Source organism: Oryx dammah, unplaced genomic scaffold, assembly GCF_014754425.2.
Source record: "Oryx dammah isolate SB20612 unplaced genomic scaffold, SCBI_Odam_1.1 HiC_scaffold_21, whole genome shotgun sequence".
NCBI lineage: Eukaryota > Metazoa > Chordata > Mammalia > Artiodactyla > Bovidae > Oryx > Oryx dammah.
This window is the reverse complement of record NW_024070205.1, coordinates 56,943,435-56,967,778: the sequence shown is the minus strand read 5'-3', so window position 1 is coordinate 56,967,778 and position 24,344 is coordinate 56,943,435. Positions and strand designations below refer to the sequence as shown.

General features: G+C 38.2%; 1 protein-coding gene across 1 annotated transcript in view; it reads right to left on the bottom strand.

Annotated features, from left to right (window-relative positions):
* EPRS1 (glutamyl-prolyl-tRNA synthetase 1) overlaps positions 1-24,344 on the bottom strand; it is a 65,866-nt gene that overhangs the window by 13,445 nt on the left and 28,077 nt on the right. The window contains exons 14-23 of the mRNA XM_040263259.1: positions 21,659-21,795; positions 20,442-20,649; positions 19,861-19,973; positions 18,401-18,518; positions 17,024-17,380; positions 8,876-9,109; positions 4,304-4,566; positions 1,937-1,988; positions 1,256-1,465; positions 731-803 (exon numbers count right to left, since the gene is read on the bottom strand). Of these exons, the coding sequence (XP_040119193.1) occupies positions 731-803; positions 1,256-1,465; positions 1,937-1,988; positions 4,304-4,566; positions 8,876-9,109; positions 17,024-17,380; positions 18,401-18,518; positions 19,861-19,973; positions 20,442-20,649; positions 21,659-21,795 (1,765 nt within the window). The remainder of the gene's footprint in view (positions 1-730; positions 804-1,255; positions 1,466-1,936; positions 1,989-4,303; positions 4,567-8,875; positions 9,110-17,023; positions 17,381-18,400; positions 18,519-19,860; positions 19,974-20,441; positions 20,650-21,658; positions 21,796-24,344) is intronic.

The window sequence follows — 24,344 nt, the reverse complement described above, 5'->3', positions numbered from 1 at the left end:
ATAAAAAGAAAACTTTGCCAATCTGCCATGTGAAAATAAAAAGTTGGTGTCAATTTTAATAATGCATCATTATTAAGAGTATCACTGAAAGTATCAAATAAAGAGCAAACAATCCCTAGCTCTAAAGATGGATAACCACTTTCGAAGACACTGCCAAGCCCAAAGGCTCGAACTTTCCAAGTGGTATTGCCAATTCTTATGTGTAGTTTTAGGAAAACCATTTATCCCATCAGAGAGCTTTTTTCTTTAACCTGCAAAATGGAGATAACAGTAGCTATCTCTATTTACCTATCTACACATTTGTGAGAATAACACAAGGTGTAAATGAAATCACTTTTTAACCTATAAAAACTCTATATAAATGTTAACATGAAAATGATTAATTTCAAGTCAATATGGCATAAAACACTAGTGTTTGCAATTTTATAATCAATTCCAAGAATAAAAACTCTATGGGGAGTTCTGAAAAATTATAGCATGAAATTAAAAATGATACATGTGTTTGTTTTTTTTTAACTTTATCTGGATGATAAAGAGCTCCACAAAGCGTACTATCAGAGAACAAAATTCTATGCCACTCAAATCTGCACTCATCTTTATTAACATTCATTAAACTTTGTGTCATCAACAGAAACTATAAATATCACAAAATAAAAGGTGAAACTCAACTCTGGAAGCTGTCTCTAATGTTCAATGAGCTTTTCTCCTGTGTTGTAAGGCCCAGCCTCACCTGTTTCACTGGTAGGACGAATGGCAATTGGTTCTGCCAACTCTGTTTTGCCAGATCTTGTCACCCAAGCAACCTAGCAACATAAAATCATTTTTCATACATTTTTTAAACAGCACTTTAGAGAAAGAACACAGATGTAGGCAAATTTCTATTTCAAGTTTTGCTATATCAATTAAGCAAGTTAAAATAACCATTACTGTTCACTGTGAGAAAAGGTATTTACTGTCTTTATAATTTTTTATATTTTATAATAGAAAACCATAATATTTTATAATTTATAAATTATAATTTATACTGTATTTGTAATTTTTACCGAAAGGAAAAAGCTGGTTAATTAATTAATGTAACAAAAAGAATCATGATTTACACTGATAAAAGAAATATAATTTTTTAAAATCGCTTTACAATTTCTCTAAGTTGATGTCTGTAACCTAACTTTTAAATTACTATTCAAGTGTGAATTGAAAATATACTTCTGACTTTATAAGAGAAAAATGCAAAAATAGATAAAGCGGGCTATTTTACCTCAGGGGCAAAGTCAGCAATATGAGTCTTCTCTTTCTCTAATGCACCTTGAGACACAAACATGGGGAAATAGCAGTTTTCAACACCGAGTTTCTTGATCTCAGCATCAAAAAAGTCCTTGATGGATTCCCAAATGGAATATGCCCAGGGACGAAGGATATAGCAGCCACTTACATCATGGTATTCAATCATTTCTGACTTTGTGATAACCTTTTTAAAAGAAAAATACATTCTATGAAGCCTAAATTGAACCAAGATTACAGTGTAAGTGCCAAGAGTATGAAAGTCAAGCTTCAAGTCTGGAGGCTTTCCCTGCTGGTGAATCCTCTTTATATGCATGTAAGATGGATCTTTCTAGATCCTTCTAAGAAACAAGAGTGCTCTAAATTCCTAAGACTTGAATCCTAATCTTGCTTCTGCTGTTTTACTGTTTTGTTACTTTGGACTAATACTTTCACCTCACCAAAAAACAAAACAAAAATAAAATAATGACTATCTCATAGATCTACTTCTTGGTTCAATACTTTCTGTGACCATGCTTTGAAAACTGACACGTTACATGACTATACTATGGATTACTAAAGGCATTATATATTATTACTCAGTATCTGGATTTTAGAATCTAAATGTAAGTAGCCTTTGAGAAATTTAAAAGAAGAAATCAACTGAGCCCATACTCACTTGAGAATACCAATCTGCAAGACTGTCTTCTTTTGTGGCCTCAAGACCCAACCTGTAGATATAAAAAATAAAATATATCTCTTCATCCAGCAATTGCTTTGAGGCTGAATAGAAATAAACCCCAAAACTTTTTATTCAGTATGAGTTATTTCTATTTTTGTATCTCTTCTGTATTCATCCCTATATTTTTATCCTAGAAAATAGTCATTTCTTAAAGGGTAGTGTGATACTGTCCACAAAAATTAGGAAAGCTAAACCTAACAGAAAGCTATGATTTTAATGCAGACGTTCCTTTACAAAGTTCTTTATAAGTTACCTTATAAGTGAAGTCACTCAGTCGTGTCCGACTCTTTGTGACCCCATGGACTGTAGCCCACCAGGCTCCTCTGTCCATGGAATTTTTCAGGCAAGAGTACTGGAGTGGATTGCCATTTCCTTCTCCAGGGGATCTTCCTGACCCAGAGATCAAACCCGGGTCTCCTGCATTGCAGGCAGACGCTTTACCGTCTGAGCCACCAGGGAATCCCAGTTACCTTATAAGTTCTTTATAAATTACTACTTATTTGTAGTAAAGACAGAATTTATTCTCACTAAAAAACAAAAGGAAGTTTTTGCCAATCTCAATCCACATAAATTAGAGTAACATCAGTGTCTCACTGTAAGTAACCTGTAAATAGTAAAAAACAATGGCTATATATATATATATATACATATACACACGTCAATCCACAAATGTGTATATGTGTGTGTGTATACATATCCTTACATGTTCTTTAAGTTTTTAACTTCAATCAATAAAAGTCACAGAGATAGATACTTTCAAAATAAATTAGGTCTACAATAAAAAACTATTCTAGGCAATAATCTTTTTTTTGAAACACTGACTGTAGAAACTGTAGTCTTAAAATTCACAAAGTCTACCCAGTAGTTATGTCTTATAAAAGGTCCATCTTTTTAGAGTTTATTGGCTTACTAGCTTAAAAGCTGAATGTATTTACATTTGAATTCTCCATTTTTCACTTTGACACATCTCAGCAAAATGTCTACATGAAGTCTGGCCCTTTCACAAGCAGTCAGAAGGTAAAAGGTAAAATGTTCTGTTCTCGCCTCTCAGTTCAGTTCAGTTCAGTCGTGTCCAGCTCTTTGCGACCCCATGAATCACAGCACGCCAGGCCTCCCTGTCCATCATCAACTCCTGGAGTTCACTCAAACTCATGTCCATCGAGTCAGTGATGCCATCCAGCCATCTCATTCTGTCGTCCCCTTTTCCTCCTGTCCCCAATCCCTCCAGCATCAGAGTTCTCGCTTCTACTATTCTGTAATTCTGATCATCTAGTTGATGTGCAAGAAAAGTCACAGTTGTATTCTCTTGTTTAAGGAGAGACGAGAGACAGGATGCCACGAGAAATGAGAGGCAGGATTTGAAATTCAGCTAAAAAATCTTAACACCAAAGTATCTCTAAGTAGTAGCTGCTAACATCAGCTTAGCTCAGGTTTAGCTTCGAGAGAATCTCACATAGAGTTCACTCTAATTTTGGGATGGGGATAATGGAGGAATCTTATTGTTCACATGGATTGGAAATATCAAAACACTGTTTATTCCACAGTGGGTGTCATCTTTAAACCAGGTTTGTTTCATATTTAACCAACCATTTTAAAAACCTATTTCAAATGAAGTTCTCATTTAGTCCTCACAAAAGATTTTCATTTGAAAAGTCTGCTAAAGTACAAAACAATACGTATAGTTAGGTTAACAATTGTGTTAAAGGGAGGAAAAAGAGAAAAAAATAACATTTTTGCTGTTCAGTCACTAAGTTGTGGATAGGCAACTCTGCAGTTCCGTAGATCACAGTATACCGGGCTTCCCTGTCCTCCACTGTCTCCCGGAGCTTGCTCAAACTCATATTCATTGAGTCAGTGACGTTACCCAACCATCTCATCTGTCGCCCCCTTCTCCTTTTGCCTTCAATCTTTCCCAGCATCTGGGTCTTCTCCCAAAATACATACATATATATGTATTTGTTACTTGTGTAAGCGAATGAAAATCTCTTGATGGATAGAGAAGAAACTAGTAACAGTGGTGACCAGTTCATTATGGTGGTAGGAGGAACTGGGAAAATGGGAAACAAGCATAGGACTGAGATTTCACTGAGCTTTTTATATTCTAAGATTCTTGAACTAAGCAAATGAATGTGTTACCATTTAAATATACAGAAAATGAACAGAAGCTATCTGCTGATATTATACATTTAGCATTCTCCAATTTAATGTGATAGTCAAACTAACCAAAAAGGTTTTTTTCAATAATTTAAAGTTGAATTCATCTAAAACTTTGCTTCACTTCAACTGAAGCTTCCGTTTTATTACCTGGTCTGCTTCTTAGGCCCTTGTCCTTCCCCTGCTCCATTTGTTGACAGCCCACTTCCTTGGTTTTTAGAGGAGTCTTTCTTTTGGGTGTCATTTTGCTTCTGAGGCTTATTCTGCTTTTCAGATTTATTTTCCTTTTCTTTCTTTTTCTTATCTTTCTCCTCAGCCCCAGTGGCAGAGGCAGGCTTATAGTCTACTCCTGTCAGAGACTTGTACTGTGCTTTCAGCTGAAGGAGGTCTTGTACGGCTATATCTACTTGATCCTTTAACAGAAGAGGAAAAAGAGAAGAGGGCATTTAGTTTCAATCACTATCTAAGCACCGATGTCCAGTGTTTTACAAGCAGATCTGAAAACACAAAGGCAGAGGGGTAGGGCTAGCGGTGGAGGATGTTAAATATACCAACTACTGAAATGAATAAGAGAACATGGTAAGTAGGGAGAGAACTTGAAAAGTTACTAAAAAAGTGTACTAAAATTGCTCTGTTTAAAGAACAGTCGCTAGCCAAACGCGGCTACTTAAAGTAAATAAAACTTAAAATTCAATTCCTCAGTCACAATAGCCCCATTTCAACTGCTCAACAGTTCCAGAGGCTAGTGACTACGGTACTGGACAGAACTGTTAGAGGACATTTCTATCATTTCAGAAAGTACTGTTAGAGGACATTTCTATCATCTCAGAAAGTTCTACTGGAAAGCACGATATATAATATGTATTCTGCAGTTTAACATGAGTCTCTAAAGGACAGAAGTTGAACATTTCACAATTATAAAAATGACAGTAATCAAGCTTCTATATTACTGGTTAAACTTCAAAACCTGTAACAACTGTTTTCCACTCATGTGAATTTGTACCAAAAAATCCTACTCCTATAGTATAATAGGACAAGTACAAACTACACCGAAAGTTCAAAGTAAAAGCTGCCATTTGAGACTGACAGAGCTTTAGGAGTATGAGTCACGCAAAGAGAATGCATTAAGTGTCTCCACTGTGCCAGGCACGGATAGATATAGATATCTATTCTTATAGCCAGGAAAGACAATAATTAAAATACAGTGTGTTTAACTTGTGGATGTGACGGGTGATGAAAGTAAAGTCCAATACTGCACTGGAACCTGGTCCATAAATCAAGGCAAAATGGAAGTGGTCAAACAGGAGATGACAAGATGCCATTTTAGGAATCAGTGAACTAAAATGGACTGGAATGGGTGAATTTAACTCACATTACAGTTATATCTACTACTGTGGGCAAGAATCCTTTAGAAGACATGGAGTAGCCATCATGATCAACAAAAGAGTCCAAAAAATGCAGTACTTGGATGAAATCTCAAAAACGACAGAAGGCAAACCAGTCAGTATCAAAGAAATCCAAGTCTATGCCCCAACTAGTACTGCTAAAGTAGCTGAGGTTGAACAGTTCTACAAAGACCTATAAGACCTTCTAGAACTAACATCCCAAAAAGATGTCCTCTTCATTATAGGGGATTGGAACGCAAAAGTAGGAAGTCAAGAGCTACCTGGAATAACAGGCAAATTTGGCCTTAGAACAAAATGAAGCAGGTCAACGGCTAACAGAGTTTTGCCAAGAGAACGCGCTGGTCATAGCAAACACCCTCTTTCAACAACATAAGAGAAGACTCTACACATGGACATCACCAGATGGTCAATACCGAAATCAGACTGATTCTATTCTTTGCAGCCAAAGATGAAGAGACTCTATACAGTCAGCAAAAGCAAGACCAGGAGGTGACTGTGGCTAATATCAGGAACTCTTTATAGCCAAATTCAGACTTAAATTGACGGAAAGTAGGAAAAACCACTAGACCATTCAGGAACGACCTAAATCAAATCCCTTACGATTATACAGTGGAAGTGACAAATAGATTCAAGGGATTAGATCTGAAAGAGTGCCTGAAGACTATGGACAGAGGTTCACAACACTGTACAGGAGACAGTGATCAAGACCATTCACAAGAAAAAGAAATGCAAAAAGGCAAAATAGTTGTAGACAGGGCCTTACAAATAGCTGAGAAGCTAAAGACAAAGGAGAAAAGGAAAGATATACCCATTTGAACGCAGAGTTCCAAAGAATAGCAAGGAGATAAGAAAGGCTTTCCTCAACGCAAAGAAAAAGAGGAAAACAACAGAATGGGAAAGACTAGAGATTTCTTCAAAAAATCAGAGATACCAAGGGAACATTTCATCCAAAGATGAGCACAATAAAGGACAAAAATGGTATGGACCTAGCAGAAGCAGAAGATGTTAAGTAGACGTGGCAAGAATACACAGAAGAACTATATAACCCAGATAACCACGATGGTGTGATCACTCACCTAGAGCCAGACATCTTGGAATGCGCAGTCAAGTGGACCTTAGGAAGCATCATTTTGAACAAAGCTAATGGAGGTGATGGAATTCCAGTTGAGCTATTTCAAATCCTGAAAGATGATGCTATGAAAATGTTGCACTCAGTACGCCAGCAAATCTGGAAAACTGAGCCGTAGCCACAGGACTGGAAAAGGCCAGTTTTCATTCCAATCCCAAAGAAAGGCAATGCCAAAGAATGCTCAAACTACCACACAACCGCACTCATCTCAGATGCTAGCAATGTAATGCTCAAAATTCTCCAAGCCAGGCTTCAACAGTACATGAACCATGAACCTCCAGATGTTCAAGCTGGATTTCAAAAAGGCAGAAGAACCAGAGATCAAATTGCCAACATCCACTGGATCATCAAAAAAGCAAGAGAGTTCCAGAAAAACATCTACTTTTGTTTTATTGACTATGACAAAGCCTTTGACTGTGTAGATCAAAACAAACTATGGAAAATTCTTAAAGAGATGGGAATACCAGACCACCTGACCTGCCTCCTGAGAAACCTGTACGCAGGTCAAGATCCAACAGTTAGAAATGGACATGGAACAACAGACTGGTTCCAAATCGGGAAAGGAGTACATCAAGGCTGTATTTGTCAGCCTGCTTATTTAACTTATATGCAGAGTACATCATGAGAAATGCTGGGCTGGAAGAAGCACAAGGTGGAATCAAGATTGCCAGGAGAAATATCAATAACCTCAAATATGCAGATGACACCACCCTTATGGCAGAAAGTGAAGAACTAAAGAGCCTCTTGATGAAAGTGAAAGAGGAGTGAAAAAGTTGACTTAAAGCTCAACATTCAGAAAATGAAGATCATGGCATCTGGTCCCATCACTTCATGGGAAATAGATGGGGAAACAGTGGAAACAGTGAGGGAGTTTATTTTTTCAGGCTCCAAAATCACTGTAGATGGTGATTGCAGCCATGAAATTAAAAGACGTTTGCTCCTTGGAAGAAAAGCTATGACCAACCTAGACAGCACATTAAAAAGAAGAGACATTATTTTGTCAATAAAGGTCCCTTAAGTCGAGGCTATGGTTTTTCCAGTAGTCGTGTATGGATGTGACAGTTGGAGTACAAAGATAACTGAGTGCCGAAGAATTGATGCTTTTGAACGGTGGTGTTGGAGAAGACTCTTAAGAGTCCCTTGGACTGCAAGGAGATCCAACCAGTCCATCCTAAAGGAGATCAGTGTTGGGTGTTCATTGGAAGGACTGATGCTGAAGCTGAAACTCCAATACTTTGGCCACCTCATGTGAAGAGCTGACTCATTTGAAAAGACCGTGATGCTGTGTAAGATTGAAGGCGGGAGGAGAAGGGGACGACAGAGGATGAGATGGTTGGATGGCATCACCGATTTAATGGACATGAGTTTGGGTAAACTCCAGGAGTTGGTGATGAACAGGGAGGCCTGGCGTGCTGCAGTCCGTGGGGTCTTAGAGTCAGACACCTCTGAGCAACTGAACTGAACCTAGATAGCATATTAAAAAGCAGAGACAGTTACCAACAAAGGTCCGTCTAGTCAAAGCTACGGTTTTTCCAGTAGTCACTGTACGGATGTGAGAGTTGGATTATAAAGCAAGCTGACTGCCGAAGAATTGATGCTTTTTAACTATGGTGTTGGAGAAGACTCTTGAGAGTCCCTTGGACTGCAAGGAGATCAAACCAGTCTATCCTAAAGGAAATCAGTCCTGAATACTTACTGGAAGGACAGATGCTGAAGCTGAAATTTCAACCTTTTGGCTACCTGATGCAAAGAACCAACTCACGAGAAAAGACCCTGATGCTGGGAAAGATTGAAGGTGGAAAAAGAAGGGGATGACAGAGGATGAGATGGTTGGATGGCATCACCGATGCAATGTACATGAGTTTGAGTAGGCTCTGAGAGTTAGTGATAGACAGGGAAGCCTGGCGTGCTGTAGTAAGTAGGGTTGCAAAGAGTCGGACACAACTGAGTGACTGAACTGAAGTGTTATATCAGAGAACAGCAGAGTCCATGAGCATGTCCAGTCAACCCTAGCTGGTGGGAAAAGGATCAACAAACGATTCCCTAAAAGGCAAGATAAAAGAGTTGAGAATTGACATTAAGAGTAGAAGATAACTAACTAGGTTTGATGGGCAGAAAGCGTTCCAGACAAAGAAAGTAGCCTGTAATGTACAAAACAAAAACACACAAATGTAATACCACACCAACCTTAGAAGCTTTTTCAGCTTTAAGTTTTCGAACTACTTCTCCTTGAGAAGCTACTTTGTCAAAAAGTAGTTTGGCTTCTGGTGTTTCTGGACCACTAGGCTCAGAGCTTCTGGGTGGACTTGAATCTGAACTTTGAGATGATGGGGGCTGACCAGGAACATACTCCTTCCCAGTTTTTTCTTTATACTGAGCTTTTAGGGACAGTAAGCATTCTACAGCTTCATTTACTTTAGCCTGTGAGAAAAGGGGGAAAAAAGACAAATATTTAATGCTTTCTGAAATTTCTGAAAATTTCAATTAGTATTAAAAATCATTAATTACTGCCAAAATATCCCTGTAAATAATCATCATGAAGAAATCCAAGCACAAAGGAGTCAAATAATCAGCCTAAAGTAACATATCAAAGCTAGAGAAAAGTTAAAAATATTAAGTATCATAAATCTATATACAAATCATAAAAATAAGCATAAATGTCATACACGTATAATACTGTAACTTTTAACTTCATATATGTAAACAGACAAAGTGGAGAACATCCAAGCAAATTGTCAGTTTCCAAGTCTTGGAACTGTAAATAGTGGAGTCAGAATTTACAAAATCATAATTTGCCTGTACAAATTCTTATTTTCTTCAGCCCATTTAACAGACACAAAATATACCATTAGAAATAAACAGTATGAGCTCACCTAAAGAATAACTACATCACTCTTAAAAATTTACAATGAAATGAGAGTGTATGTTGAGGTTTTAGATATTCACTTCATATATATATCAGCCTCTGATACTTCAACTTAATTATGGTGAAGAAGAATGAAACACTCAGCCAAAATGAAGATTCCTGTGACTTCAGCAGAGGACATCAACACAGGCCAAGCTGGATACTTCACCTGAATAGAGACACCATCTAACCACAGACTATACTACATACTTATACTGTACACTCTACATTGGAAAGCCGAAGCATCAATCAAATCAGAGAAAAAGTGCCTCCCAAATAGCTTATGCAAGTTTTACTGCTACATTCTAACAATGCTCCAAATAGCTAAGAAGAACCCAAGAGAAACAGAAAGAATGTTAAGATGGGGTCAAAGGGAAGCAGGAAGAATCCATATATCTTCAAAGAATTGCATCAACAAAATAGCAAATGACATTTCCTTGTCCAGCTATTTATGATACAATTTTCCTGCCTGTCAGAGGATACCTGCAGCAGGTATCACAGAGGAGGATAAAAGGAGAAACTGCAAAGAGTTGGTTGTCTGATTTGTATTTCTGACCTGTCTCTTGTTTATACCGTCTTTAGAACTGAAAGTGTTTTCAAAGCATAATCTCAGAAAAGAGACAGAGAGTTAATCAGACATATAAGAATTGAGAAAAAAGAATCTTCCATCAGCTAAATGAAAGAACATAAAAAAAAAAGTTAAGGGACTTCCCCTGCAGCCATTTCTACAAAAAGACACCTATGTGAAAGAAGTTCCATTTTACACCATAAGCAGGTGTTGACTACAGTTCAAAGTCAGATGGCACACATTTCACAAAGGAAAAAACCCTTGTGTGGCAAAGGAGAAAATTAGTATGGGAAAACCACTTCATTACTGAATGAAATATTCTAAAAGACCAAAATTATATATACCTCTCCAATTAGGAAATGGAACATTCTAGATATCTAAATAATCTGCTGCTGCTACTAAGTCGCTTCAGTCACGTCCGACTCTGCACAACCCCATAGACGGCAGCCCACCAGGCTCCCCCGTCCCTGGGATTCTCCAGGCAAGAACACTGGAGTGGGGTGCCATTTCCTTCTCCATCTAAATAATCTACTCAGATTATTTTTCAAAACAGGGTGAAATCATACTACTTGCTATGCAGTCTTTTCTGATGATTTAGAAGGTAACCAAAGATTCTTGAGAGAAAGAGAATTAGAAGCATAAAACATAAGTCACCACTATTTTATGGCCTATTTACTCTGTACCAGATACGACGCTAAGTGCTTTTTATGGATCATCTTAGTTAATTCTCTAAACAATCCTTATCCATTTTATAAAAAAAAAGAAAAAAAAAGTTTAGAAAGATTAGGGACCATATCCAAAGTTACACAATAAGTGGTAGAGCGAGAATTTTAATCTAGGGTTTATTCTAGACACAGGGATCCCCAAACTCCAGAATCTAACGCCTGATAATTTGAGCTGGAACTGATGTAATAATAATAAAGTGCACAATAAACGTAATGTGCTTGAATCATCTTGAAACCATCCCCCCACCCACTAGTCCATGGGAAAATTGTCTTCCGTGAAACCAGTCCCTGGTACTAAAAAGTTGGGGACTGCTGTTCTAGAGTTTTGACCTTAAGCACTACAGTATGCATCACTTTACAGAAAATATGAGACAGTGATCTAAATTTAAAAGGTAATTTTAATCCTGCTAAAAAGCAAGAGAGTTCCTGAAAAACATCCATTTCTGCTTTATTGACTATGCCAAAGCCTTTGACTGTGTGGATCACAATAAACTGTGGAAAATTCTGAGAGAGATGGGAATACCAGACCACCTGACCTGCCTCTTGAGAAACCTATATGCAGGTCAGGAAGCAACAGTTAGAACTGGACATGGAACAACAGACTGGTTCCAAATAGGAAAAGGAGTATGTCAAGGCTGTATATTGTCACCCTGCTTATTGAACTTCTATGCAGAGTACATCATGAGAAACGCTGGGCTGGAAGAAGCACAAGCTGGAATCAAGATTGCTGGGAGAAATATCAATCACCTCAGATATGCAGATGACACCACCCTGGTGGCAGAAAGTGAAGAAGAACTAAAGAGCCTCTTGATGAAAATAAAAGAGGAGAGTGAAAAAGTTGGCTTAAAGCTCAACATTCAGAAAACTAAGATCATGGCATCTGGTCCCATCACTTCATGGCAAATAGATGGGGAAACAGTGGCTGACTTTATTTCTTTGGGCTCCAAAATCACTGCAAATGGTGATAGCAGCCATGAAATTAAAAGAAGCTTGCTCCTTGGAAGAAAAGCTATGACCAACCTAGACAGCATCTTAAAAAGCAGAGACGTTACTTTGCCAACAAAGGTCCATCTAGTCAAGGCTATGATTTTCCAGTAGTCATGTATGGATGTGAGAGTTGAACTATAAGGAAAGCTGAGTGCCGAAGAATTGATGCTTTTGAACTGTGGTGTTGGAGAAGACTCTTGGGAGTCCCTTGGACTGCAAGTAGTCCAACCAGTCCATCCTAAAGGAGATCAGTGTTGGGTGTTCATTGGAAGGACTGATTTTGAAGCTGAAACTCTAATACTTTGGCCACCTGATGTGAAGAGCTAATTCATTTGAAAAGACCCTGATGCTAGGAAAGATTGAGGGCAGGAGGAGAAGGGGATGACAGAGGATGAGATGGTTGGATGGTATCATCGACTCAATAGACATGAGTTTGGCTGGACTCCGGGAGTTGGTGATGGTCAGGGAGGCCTGCCGTGCTGTGGTTCATGGGGTTACAGAGTCGGACACAACTGAGCAACTGAACTGAACTGAACTGAATCCTGCTAATGTGCCACAAAACTGCTTTTTTAAAAGAGATCTGTGATTATTACTGAATATGTCTCACAGAATGAGGAAAAAAAATTTCTTCTAATATTTTAATTTTCTGCATTAAAAGGCATTTACAAAGCAGAATTGGATGATACTACTCAATACACAACTACACAAGAGCATAAGCATTTGTTAATAGATTTTAAGTCTTTAATGGACAAAGACTGTTCTAAACTTACTTAATGTGCCAACACAGACAAAAAAAGTTTTCAATAAATAATTGCTGATGCAAATAAATGAGAACGAAAACAGCCTACTGAAAAACCTTCAGTAAAGGTTTAAGATGGGAATTTGAGGAAGTAAAAACAACCCTGAGAGTAGGATATTAAAATACGACTGCAAATGGACAAAGTGGATGAGAACACAGTTGGTTGGAACACACAAGAAGTACACAAACTATTTTTGCAGCAGCCACTAGTGGAAACATTTCCCCATGGGAAAAGGGGGGAACTTTAATAAAAAGTTAACCAATTTTAGAATAGTAAGAACAGCAACAAAAATTAGCAAGAACAGAACCTTTCAAAATGGCCTTAGTACCTCAATGATCAGTGGGGAAAATGGTTTAAAAAATACTTTTTAAATACAAGGTACTGTGAATCAAAATGCTACAACTGCACAAGTAAAAGGTGACCATCACCCCCACCACACAGGCGAGGTTTGACAAGATCAGACAATTATGAATTATTTTTAAGAATTTTTTTTATGTGGACCATTTTGTAGGTCTTTATTGAATCTTTTACAATTTGCTTCTGCTTTTTATGCTCTGTTTTTTGACCCTGAAGCATGCGAGATCTTAGCTCCCTGATCAGGGGTCAAACCCACACACCCTGTACTAGACGGTGAAGTCTTTTAATCACTGGACTGTCACAGAAGTACTGTGAATTATTATTTGTATTTAATGTAGTAATCATCTGATTTTGCTGCCATTTATTACTCCAATTTTAAAAATCCTCAACTATAAACGTTCTGAAAACTTTTTCAATAAAGGGTATGGGCCAGACAGTAAATATTTTAGGCTTTGCAAGGCTGCTGCAACTATGCAACTCTGGAATTACAACACAAAAACGGCCATAGACAAAATATGTAAACTAGTAAGTGTGGTTGTGTTCCAGTGACATTTCACTCACAAAACACAGGTGTAGGTCAGCTTGGCAAGCCCTGTCCTCAAGTGTCACAAGTGTTCCCTAAAAACTTTGATTTACCCGTTCCTGACTCCCAATTCAAAAAATATTGGGTTGGCCAGAAGATTTGTTCAAATTTTTCCATAAGGTATTATTTAATGATCAAAACGTTTCACTCAGATTTCAGACCAGAGAGATCTGTTCAAAATCAAAACTTTATTTTTTGGACCTGTGGCTTTAAAACTTTTACAAGTTAAAATCTGAATATGTAAAATCTGAAAAGTGACCTTAACTATGAAAGTAATTCAGCAGTCAGAGCTGTGAAATCTTGGGCATACTCGTGAATTTCACCTCACACGCTATCTGCCCAATCCACCACTTTAACACAGAAGCCTACTGGGCAGGAGAAGAGCAAAGAGGAGCACAAAGCGCACTTGAAGGGGCACTGAGGGTGAACGTGAAGGTTTTTATTCTTTGCCCGCGTTATGCTAAGACTCTGCCTTCATGCCTAAAGGTTCTTACACAGAATCACCAATCTGATCGTGAAGCAGAAAAGGGGGTGGGAGAAACAGAGAAAGAAACTCTCACGGAAACCTGTAACTATAAAACCTCAGCCGCAGCTGACCACTTTCCTTACTTGAGTGGTAACATGACATGGTTGAGAAACTACTTCTGTGGGAAATGGATGATTAAGAGGCTTAGACAAATCATTAATGTAATACCAGCATAAACTTGCTTAAACCAGCATAAACTAGTAAAACCATGACCCCCACCCCTCATGGGTGCTTAGAATGCCTCTAACTGCTGAAACTCCAATATTTTGGCCACCTCATGCGAAGAGTCGACTCACTGGAAAAGACTCTGATGCTGGGAGGGATTCGGGGCAGGAGGAGAAGGGGACAACAGAGGATGAGATGGCTGGATGGCATCACTGACTCAACGGACGTCAGTTTGGGTGAACTCCGGGAGTTGGTGATGGACAGGGAGGCCGGGCGTGCTGCAATTCATGGGGTCGCAAAGAGTTGGACATGACTGAGTGACTGAACTGAACTGAACTGAAGTAAACTGGAAGTAACTTCGAATCTAGGCTTCGCAAACTTCACGAAGTTACTTTTATGTTCACATTTTACTTTTATGTTCACTGCAGGAAGCAGTTTCTCATTGGCTACTAAAACCAACAAATAAAAAAAAGGAGTATTATTTGACAAGGTTGTTACGAGGATTAAATGCAAAAAAAGCATAAGTGCAGAGTGCGCCTTTCCAAACGGAGTCTATACAACATTTCCATTCCTAGTAATTGAGTTGGTTCTCTAGGAAAAAGAGCAATTTACTACTTCAGCATTTAGAGAAAAAAAAAATACATATATATATATATAAGTAACATTTTGAAATAGATATGGTACACTCTAGGCATTCAATATGCAAACTACAGTGAAGTAAGATGCAGTACCACACTTACCATTATCAAAAAATATGTAGTCAAAGTATCTCCTCAATTTCCAAAGAAATTTAGGTGATTTTTTGACCCACAGGCTAGCTTTTCATAACAGTGCTGTTCAATGGATGTTGTCCATTAACCCAACAAGATGGGAGGCATAGTTGGCTGCTACTCTAAGTATTGAGTTGACCAAAAAGTTCATTCAGATGGTATGGACCACCTCGAATGAACTTTTGGGCCAACTCAATATACTTGGCTGCTGTTGTTACTACCCCACATACAAGCAGCTGACTAAAAATCAGCCCAGGATATCAATGTATTCTACCAAGAATGAAGGAGTTTAAAGATCAAAGTCCTTCCCCTCAAATTACATCTAGAAAGGGGACCATGCTTAGTAAATGAGATATACAAAGAGTACGAAATGCTGCTAACCTCACCACAAGACAGGAAATAGCAAGGATTTACATCCCCAACAATACCTCTATCAGTCTTCACTCCTTGAAGCAAAGCTGTTTTAGCACATCACAGCTCTGCAGAGCTTCAACAGACTAATTAAAGAGAAAAACTTCCTCATACTTCACAGGGAGAGAGACAGGAAAATATCAACAATAACTGCTGGAGCAAAGCCCCAAGATCTCCCCAAAGCATTTTCTCTCCTCACCAGAAGGCAAAGGTCCACAGATGAAAGACTCTAGGGTACAGAGTCTCCATTCAGAGGCAGAAAAACTCGTTAATGAGGTGAGGAATTTACAACTACAAATCACTCAATCGTTCTCCAACCCAAGCCTAGGACGCTGATGAGACAAACAGGCCCAGTGGTCCATCACATCTCTCCATGTTCATGCCACAACCCACATTCTACAATTTTTGGTAGCTTATCCAGTTAGAGTACTATTAACTTGATATTTTAGATCTCGTTATTTTCTGAGTATAGAAACTACATATCCTGATTATTAAACATGATTTTTCTATCACAGATGCCATTCCTTTTGTCTCTTATTTTGAGCAAGCAATCCTGTTCCAAAATCAGTGCTACCACCCACTTGGCTAAACGTTTTGCCTAAAGATATTATTGAAATGAAATGAAATGTATTGCTGTTGTTTAGTCACTCGGTGGTGTCCAACTCTTTTCCAAGTCCTGACTGTAGCCTGCCAGGCTCCTTTCTTTGTCCATGGGATTTCCCAGGCAAGAATACTGGAATGGGTTGCAATTTTCTTCTCCAGGGGATCTTCCTGACCCAGGGATCGAATTCATGTCTCCTGCATCAGCAGGTGGATTCTTAATTACTAAGCCACCTGGGAAGCCCAGTGAAATGTATACTTCAGTCATATTGTGGTATCACTTGAGGGCTCCCCTACAAAAAATCTGAAATAGTCACCGACAGACAATTCTTTATTCCCTGCATGCACCCTGAACTTTTGCTTGTGCTATCTTCTATATCCAGTCCTAGGACAGCAGCATCAATATCACCTGGACAACTTTTTACAAATGCACAGCCTCTGCACACTCTGGACTTACTGGAGCTGACACTCAAGAGGTGGAGCCCAGCAACCTGTGTCTGAGCGAGCTCTCCAATAATTCTGATGTACAATAAAGCTTGAGAACCACAGAGCTAGACTTAACAGTACCTCCTCTGAAAGTCATTCATCTTAAAGGGCTTCTTCAACTTCAGGACTGCTTTCAATATTCTTTCTGCTTCTTCCTTCCCTGCCACTTACAGCCACAGACACTTCCGAGAGCAATTTACATATATCACCCAGGATTATAGCCTGTGTACGGTTCTTCCTCAGCCCCTCTCCCGCTCTAGATGGTTAGCTGTGTCTCATCAATATTTCCAGAGCCTGGCACAAGCATGCATCAGTAAACGTTGACTGTTACATCAAAATACTGAATCAGACAGTCTACAGACAACACGTCTTATGAGAAAATGGGACTGGCCAGATTGTTGGACCTCATGAGGTTACCAACAATGTGTCTAAACTCCTTCCAGGATACTGACCTTAGGGGCTTTCTCGGCTTTCAGTTTACGGACCACTTCTCCTTGTGCAGCAACTTCATCATACAGAGATTTACTTTCCACAATATTTGATGATGATTTAGAAGAAACAGTCTGTCCTGCTGCAGCAGGAGGATTTCCAGGCTTATATTCCTGGCCAGTTTTCTCCTTATATTCAGCCTTCAAAGCCAAAAGCTGTTTTACAGCTGCATCTATATCTTCCTTTGTAGCTTTCTTGGCTTTTAATTCACGAACCACGTCCCCTTGGGCAGCAACTCTGTTGTAAAGGACCAAGGAATCCTCAGATGTAGCACAAGTACTCAAAGAAGGAGCCGATCTTGTCTTGAGAGGTGTAGATGCCTATAGATGCAGAAAACCAAAAATAAAATTATTGTGTTAAATATCTTTACACAAAATTTTATCAAACTATTTTATAATATTTTAAGATAAACACAAAATTTTAAAATGCAAATCTCTTTTAAAAGTTTAGGGAATTCCCTGGTGGTCCAGCGGTTAGGACTCTGTGCTTCCACTGCAGGGGACTTGACTTCAATCCCTGATCAGGGTACTTAGATCCTGCAAGCCACGTGATGCAGTCAAAAAACTTTTTCTTAAATTTCAAATGAATAATCTCATTCCTTAAAAAAGCAAACAAAAAAAAAAAGTATCCTAATAAAAAGTAACAGGAATAAACAAAGGTAGAGGTACACAGATATTCATGAAGTGCTTTTTATCATAGTAAAAACCTGAACCTAAATCTTTACCATTAGGAGACTATTTAAAGAAATGAGAAAGTGAAAGTCATATTCTTCAGTTCTTCAGTCATGTCTGACTCTTTGCGACCCCGTGGACTACACAGTCCATGGAATTCTCCAGGCCAGAATACTGGAGTGGGTAGCCATAACCTTCTCCAGGGGATCTTCCCAACCCAGGGATTGAACCCAAGTCTTCCGCCTTGTAGGCGGATTCTTTACCAGCTGAGCCACAAGGGAAGCCCAAGAATATTGGAGTGGGTAGCCCATCCCTTCTCCAGCAGATCTTCCCAACCCAGGAACCAAACCGGGGTCTCCTGCATTGCAGGCAGATTCTTTACCAACTGAGGTATCAAGGAAGCCCAAGAAATTATAACACACCTAACAAATCTGAGAATAAACCACTGCTAGTACCAACATACTAGCAGTGCAACCCTGAATTAGTTATTAACACTTAAGGCTTTTACTTTTTTAAAAGATTAACATTTATAATTTGCATACTTTTCTATATTCATATTATATATATATTAAAGACTTTATTTAAAAGCAAAGAAAAAGAAATAAAGTCTAAATCCTAGGACAGAAAGATCACTGATTAGACATATATCCATAGAAGTCAATTACTTGCCTCATTCTTTGTTGTTTCTACTTTGGTCTTCTCCTTTGACCCAGATGTTGGCATTTCCTTCGTATGTCCATCAGGAATGTATATCAGAATGCATGGGGCTTCTACGCAGCTATATGGACTAAAAAGAAAATGAAGGGACAAAAAAGTTTATCTGAACAGCAATTGAATTCCTGCATTAATTCAGTGGCACTGTTAATGCTTTTCAAAGTATAAGTAAATAGTCCATTCTCTTATTCACATCAGAGTTTCTTCAGAATAGTTTTAAAACAAATATATAAATAAAAAATTGACAGTGCTAATCATAAACTTTCAATTTATGAACTTTCATGGATATAAACCTGCTAAATAAGTACAGGACAAAGGTATATCTACTTTGGCCAACAGAAATGGCATTAGTGGATATTCATGTCTCACTCTTGATTTAAAGGAAATGCATCCACGTACCACAACTAATCTGCTTATAAGCAGAAGAATTTCTATAAAACATTTATTAGAATTTCTCAATTCTAAAGGGTACAGTAATTAGCAGAATCCACCACCCCTAAGACTATCCCTATTCAAAAAAATAAAAATTTCAAATTTTATAGTAAACGCCACAGAGTAAAAATAAGAAAATTTGATAACAAGACAATCCTATATATCTCTTCAGTATATTTTAATATGGCCTTGCTGCTGCTGCTGCTAAGTTGCTTCAGTCCTGTCTGACTCTGTGCAACCCCATAAACAGCAACCCACCAGGCTCCTCTGTCCCTGGGATTCTCCAGGCAAGAACACTGGAGTGGGTTGCCATTTCCTTCTCCAATGCGTGAAAGTGAAGTCGCTCAGTCGTGTCTGATTCTTAGCAACGCCATGGACTGTAGCCTACCAGGCTTCTCTGTCCATGGCATTCTCCAGGCAAGAATACTGGAGTGGGTTGCCATTAATATGGCCCTACCGAGATATAATTCACATACCAAAAGATCCACCCTTTGAAAATATACAATTTAATGGCTACATACATGCAACCCATCACTACTATCTAATTTTAAAACATTTACATCACTCCAAAAAGAAACAATTTTGCCTTCTGCATTTATCACTTTCCAGTCTCCCACTCCTCTGGGCCCTGTTGCACCATTTATATTTTACAATATACCTAATCAAAATACACAATAAAGAAAAGGTAGTTAAGTTATAATTTAATCCAAAGATAACACTGAAATTTTTTCTTTTTACTTGGACCACATGAAGATATATTATAAGATGGTTTAGTTTTAGAAGTAAAAGTTGTTAATATTATGCTATTTCAATGTTAACACTTGTTACAATAAAGTCTGAAAAAAAAATACAGAGTAACAAATGAAACAGGAACAGAGAATAATGTCAGGTACATTATTTTAGTGGCACTTCAACTTCTGAAATATTATTTACTCCAAGAACTTAAAGCATTTTCATTTAAATGTCTGGTTACATTGATTTACCTAACGGGTTCATAAGGTTGATCACATATGAAGAAGCCTCTTCTCTGGAGTTGTATAATGTCTCCTTTTTTCAAATCCTTAAGGCAGGGATCCCCCAGCATTAGTTCTTCGTGCTGTAAAGATGATATTAGGCCAAAATACACTGTCTTAAAATTATCAGAGCACTGGGCTTTTTCCTGGTGGTACAGTGGATAAGAACCTGCCTGCCAATGCAGCAGACACAAGAGCAATTCTTGGTCCAGAAGATTACACATGCCCTGGAGCAACTAAGTCCACGTACCACAACTACTGAGTCTAGAGCCTGGGAGCCGCAACCACTGAGGCCATGTGCCGCAACTTCTGAAGCTTGGGTGCCCCAGGGTCCATGCCCCACAACAAGAGAAGCCACCACAATGAGAAGCCCACGTACCACGACTACAGAGTAGCCCCCACTCACACTCACTGCAACTAGAGAAAAGCCCTCCCGGCAACGAAGACCAAGGACAGCCAAAAATAAATAAATAAACAAATTTTTTTTTTTTTAATTCTAAAGAAAAGTTAACACACAGGGAGATGAAATAGGGTTTCTTTTAGGAGGCTACCTTACTGTTTTTGTTGACATACTGCTTAAAGTCCTCATCTTTTCCCAGCACAGGCTTCGTGATCAAGTGCTCATATGTAACACAGATTGCTGGGACAGGAAGAGCATGTTCGGTCTCTGCAAGCCAAGTGATCTTAGTGGTTTTCTTGTAGTCTTTGTTCTCTAAATTCAATTTTGCATCGAGAGATACAATTTTGCCTTCTGCATTTCTAAAAATAAGATTGAAAAGTAGTTTCAGACAACAAACCTTCACTGTCATAAGGGCATTATTTTGTTGTGTGCCTGTAATAAATAAGGAATTTTCTTTGGAAAAATTTCAATCAAACACTTTCTCAGTTTCTGGTAGGTACCAGACATGAACTAGTTAAGAGATAAATAAAGTATAACCCCTGCTATCAAGATAGTAGTATGTGCCAGACCCACATACATCCAATAAAGAACATGAACATGTTTATGAATCTTAAAGTCACCTAAAGTAAGCATTAAAAAAGCCAAAACACTGTTTTCAAAACATTTAGCAATTACTCGAAATATATATAATGATGGGACAACTGAGATTTCAGAGTCTACTAAATTAATCTTAACATACTATGTCCCACTATAATAATTGGGAAGCTAATTAAATTTAAAGTAGATTTTAGGATAAAGAATGCTATATATACAAATTCTGTCCAAAGATCTCTCCCATCACGCAACTGTATACTGAGAATTAGATAATAAAAGGGGGACCCTAAAGAGTAGAACTATTTTTTATATCTACATGTAGTCATTTTCAGGCTTCCCTGGCAGCTCAAATGGTAAAGAATCTGCCTGCAATTCAGGAGACTTGGGTTTGATCCCTGGGTTGGTAAGATCCCCTGGAAGAGGGCATGGCCACCCACTCCAGTATTCTTGCTTGGAGAATCCCCATGGACAGAGAAGCCTGGTGGGTTACAGTCTACAGAGTTGCAAAGAACTGGACACGACTGAGTGACTAAGCACGGTAGTCATTTCCAACATCACAAGCAAAAGATACCCTAATATTCTAATATTCTATAAACATACTGAAACATACATGGGGGAAAAGATTTAATGTGTCCAGAACTTGCAGCATCTATGCATGGGGAGATTTAATAGCCAGCATCATGAATGGGTCTGAATTAGGTAATTTTCAATACATCAATAAACATCACAGACTTCTCTCCCATATTTATTTGAAAACAAACAAAAAGTTCTTACTTGTGTATTTTAGTAATGTTGATGTTGCCCCAGTTTATAAATGTAACCATCTCACCCTCTGACAATGTCTCTGCATCAGCACCTTCGATGAAAACTTTAGAACTATACCACACAGGCTTTAAGCCAACATCAGGATTCTGATTGATAAAAAAAAAGAGAGAGTGTGTTGGTTGAAATACTTAACTATTGAACTCAGTATGCAAATTTATATGCATTCATTTTATTCCTTCACACAAAGAGAAGTCCTCTATATCAATCTGATTCCCAGTTAATTGACCCTGGGGCAGATGCCTGCACAATAATGTAATCGAGTCAGATGAGGTGGTCTGCCCCAAGATTACTTCCAGCATAAAACACTCATTCTTTGTGTTTAGGGCTGAAGCAGTACGTTTCTATGTCCCTCCAACCAGAATCTGCTCGGCTAGACTCAAAATCTCACTGCTTTTGCAGCAAAGGGGAAAATAAAGTCATTTCTCATCAGTGGCTATAGAACATTATAGGAATAAATGTCATCCTAGCAGGAAACAACAGATGTTTCACGTTTTAGAGACAAATTTTAAGGGCAGCAGTATACATGTAAGAAAGATAAACTTTCTGCCATTTCAGTATGTATTATATGAAGAAAACAGACATGCGGAATAAAAACAATGCTACATTGGTTAAATTTCAGATTCTTGTTTGAGCAAAATCAAAAGAAAAAAGTATAAGAAGATCTTTCAAATAAATCTTAAATAACCAGTATTTAATAACTGTTCATTGAATGAACCAATGTCCTTGAGGAAAATAAGTATGCTGCAACAACTTATGCTATGCTGGGCTCAGAACAGAATACTGACAGGCTAAATACAGAACATTTTGTGAGGAAAATGATAATGAAAATTCCACAGGTCAAACTGGGTGGTACAGTCATCAGTGCTTCCTAATCAATTACTTAAGTATTACCTATTCTTTATTATTACATATTCTTTAACTATTAACTAAGCTATCTGACTATAACTATCATTTTAACAAACAAGCACCCTTAAAAGCTTTATTATCACTATTTCGATTTTAAAACATTAAGTTAGCTTCACATTTAGTGGGCGATCTGACATATCAGGAACCACCATTCACCTGGTTGAACCAATCAGATAAAAAACAAAGGCAAAGGTAAAGCCAAATCAATCAATCACACACAGAGAGACAGACATTCCCCAAATCTTATTAGGCGTATCATTAAACAAAGTCTTCAAAATTAAAAGAAGCTAATGTCATACACAGAAAGGCAATGATAAAGCTACAACTCAGGACATTTATAGCTCTTCATGAAGCATATTCCCTGGAGAAGGAAATGGCAACCCACTCCAGTATTCTCGCCTGGGAAATCCCATGGGCAGAAGGGCCTGGCGGGCCACAGTCCATGAGGTCCCAAAGAACTGGACACAACTGAGCAACTAAACAGCAACAATGAAGCAAATTATCAGTATGTGAGTTAGTCTATGAGCATAACATAGTTATGAGAGGATTAGTATACAACTGAGTTAGTCTATGGATATAAGCTTCATTATATAACAAGGATACTTATAGACAACTCACAAAACTGGAACAAAAGTATCTATTTTTGCTTCAAGATTATCAACCTAGCAGTCATGACCACGTGAGACAACAACCAGGGCTTAACTAAGAGAAACTGTCTGCTACTTGTGTTTAGATTTATAGTCACAATTTAGACAAATAGGTATCATTTTCACTTCACTGATATTTTCAAAATCAGAGCCAATGGCTGTGTGATAGACTGTGGACACAGCTCTGATTCAATAATACTAGGTCAAATGTTTTGGCTTAAAGGCAAAGGCAACAGTGAGCAACCCAGTTAATAAAAAACGTATCTCAGCTTTCACACAGAGATAAGAGCAGGGATTATGTAAAACCTCCAGGAAGAAATAAATTCTTATTACATGCTAATGTGCCATTTCTACAAAATAAACAATAGGCACCAACTGAGTGTAACAGTTCTGCGTGATGTGCTGCTGCTAAGTCGCTTCAGTGGACAGTATTAATACTACTACTAGAATAAACTTCCTCAGTAAGAAATCCACAAAATTATTTACTTTTCACTTAGTGTCAAATTCTTAAATAGCCCATACAGTCCAACATCAAGAAAACAAAAATACCAATTTAAAAATGGACAGAAGAAGCAAACAGATGTCGTGCCAAAGACAAAATGCAAATGGCCAACAGGTATATGAAAAGATGCTCAATATCACTAACCATCAGGGAAATGCAAATTAAAACCACAATGGGATATCACCTTACACCTTTGAGAATGGCCATCATCAAAAAAAGAACACAAATAGCAAATGTTGGCGAGTATGTGGAAAAAGAGAACCCTTGCACACTGTTGATGGGAATGTAAATTGGTACGGCCACTGTGGAAAACAGTATGGAGGGTTCTCAAAAAACTAAACATAGAACTACCATATGACGCAGCAATTCCACTCCTGGGTATATCCAAAAAAACACAAAACACAAACTCAAAAAGATACATGAACTCCAATGTGCACAGCAGCATTACTTACAATTGCAGAGATATGGAAGCAACCTAAATGCCCATCAACAGATGAATGGATAAGAAAATGTGGTGTGTACATGTACACGCGCACACACACACACACACACACACACACACACACACACACACACACAC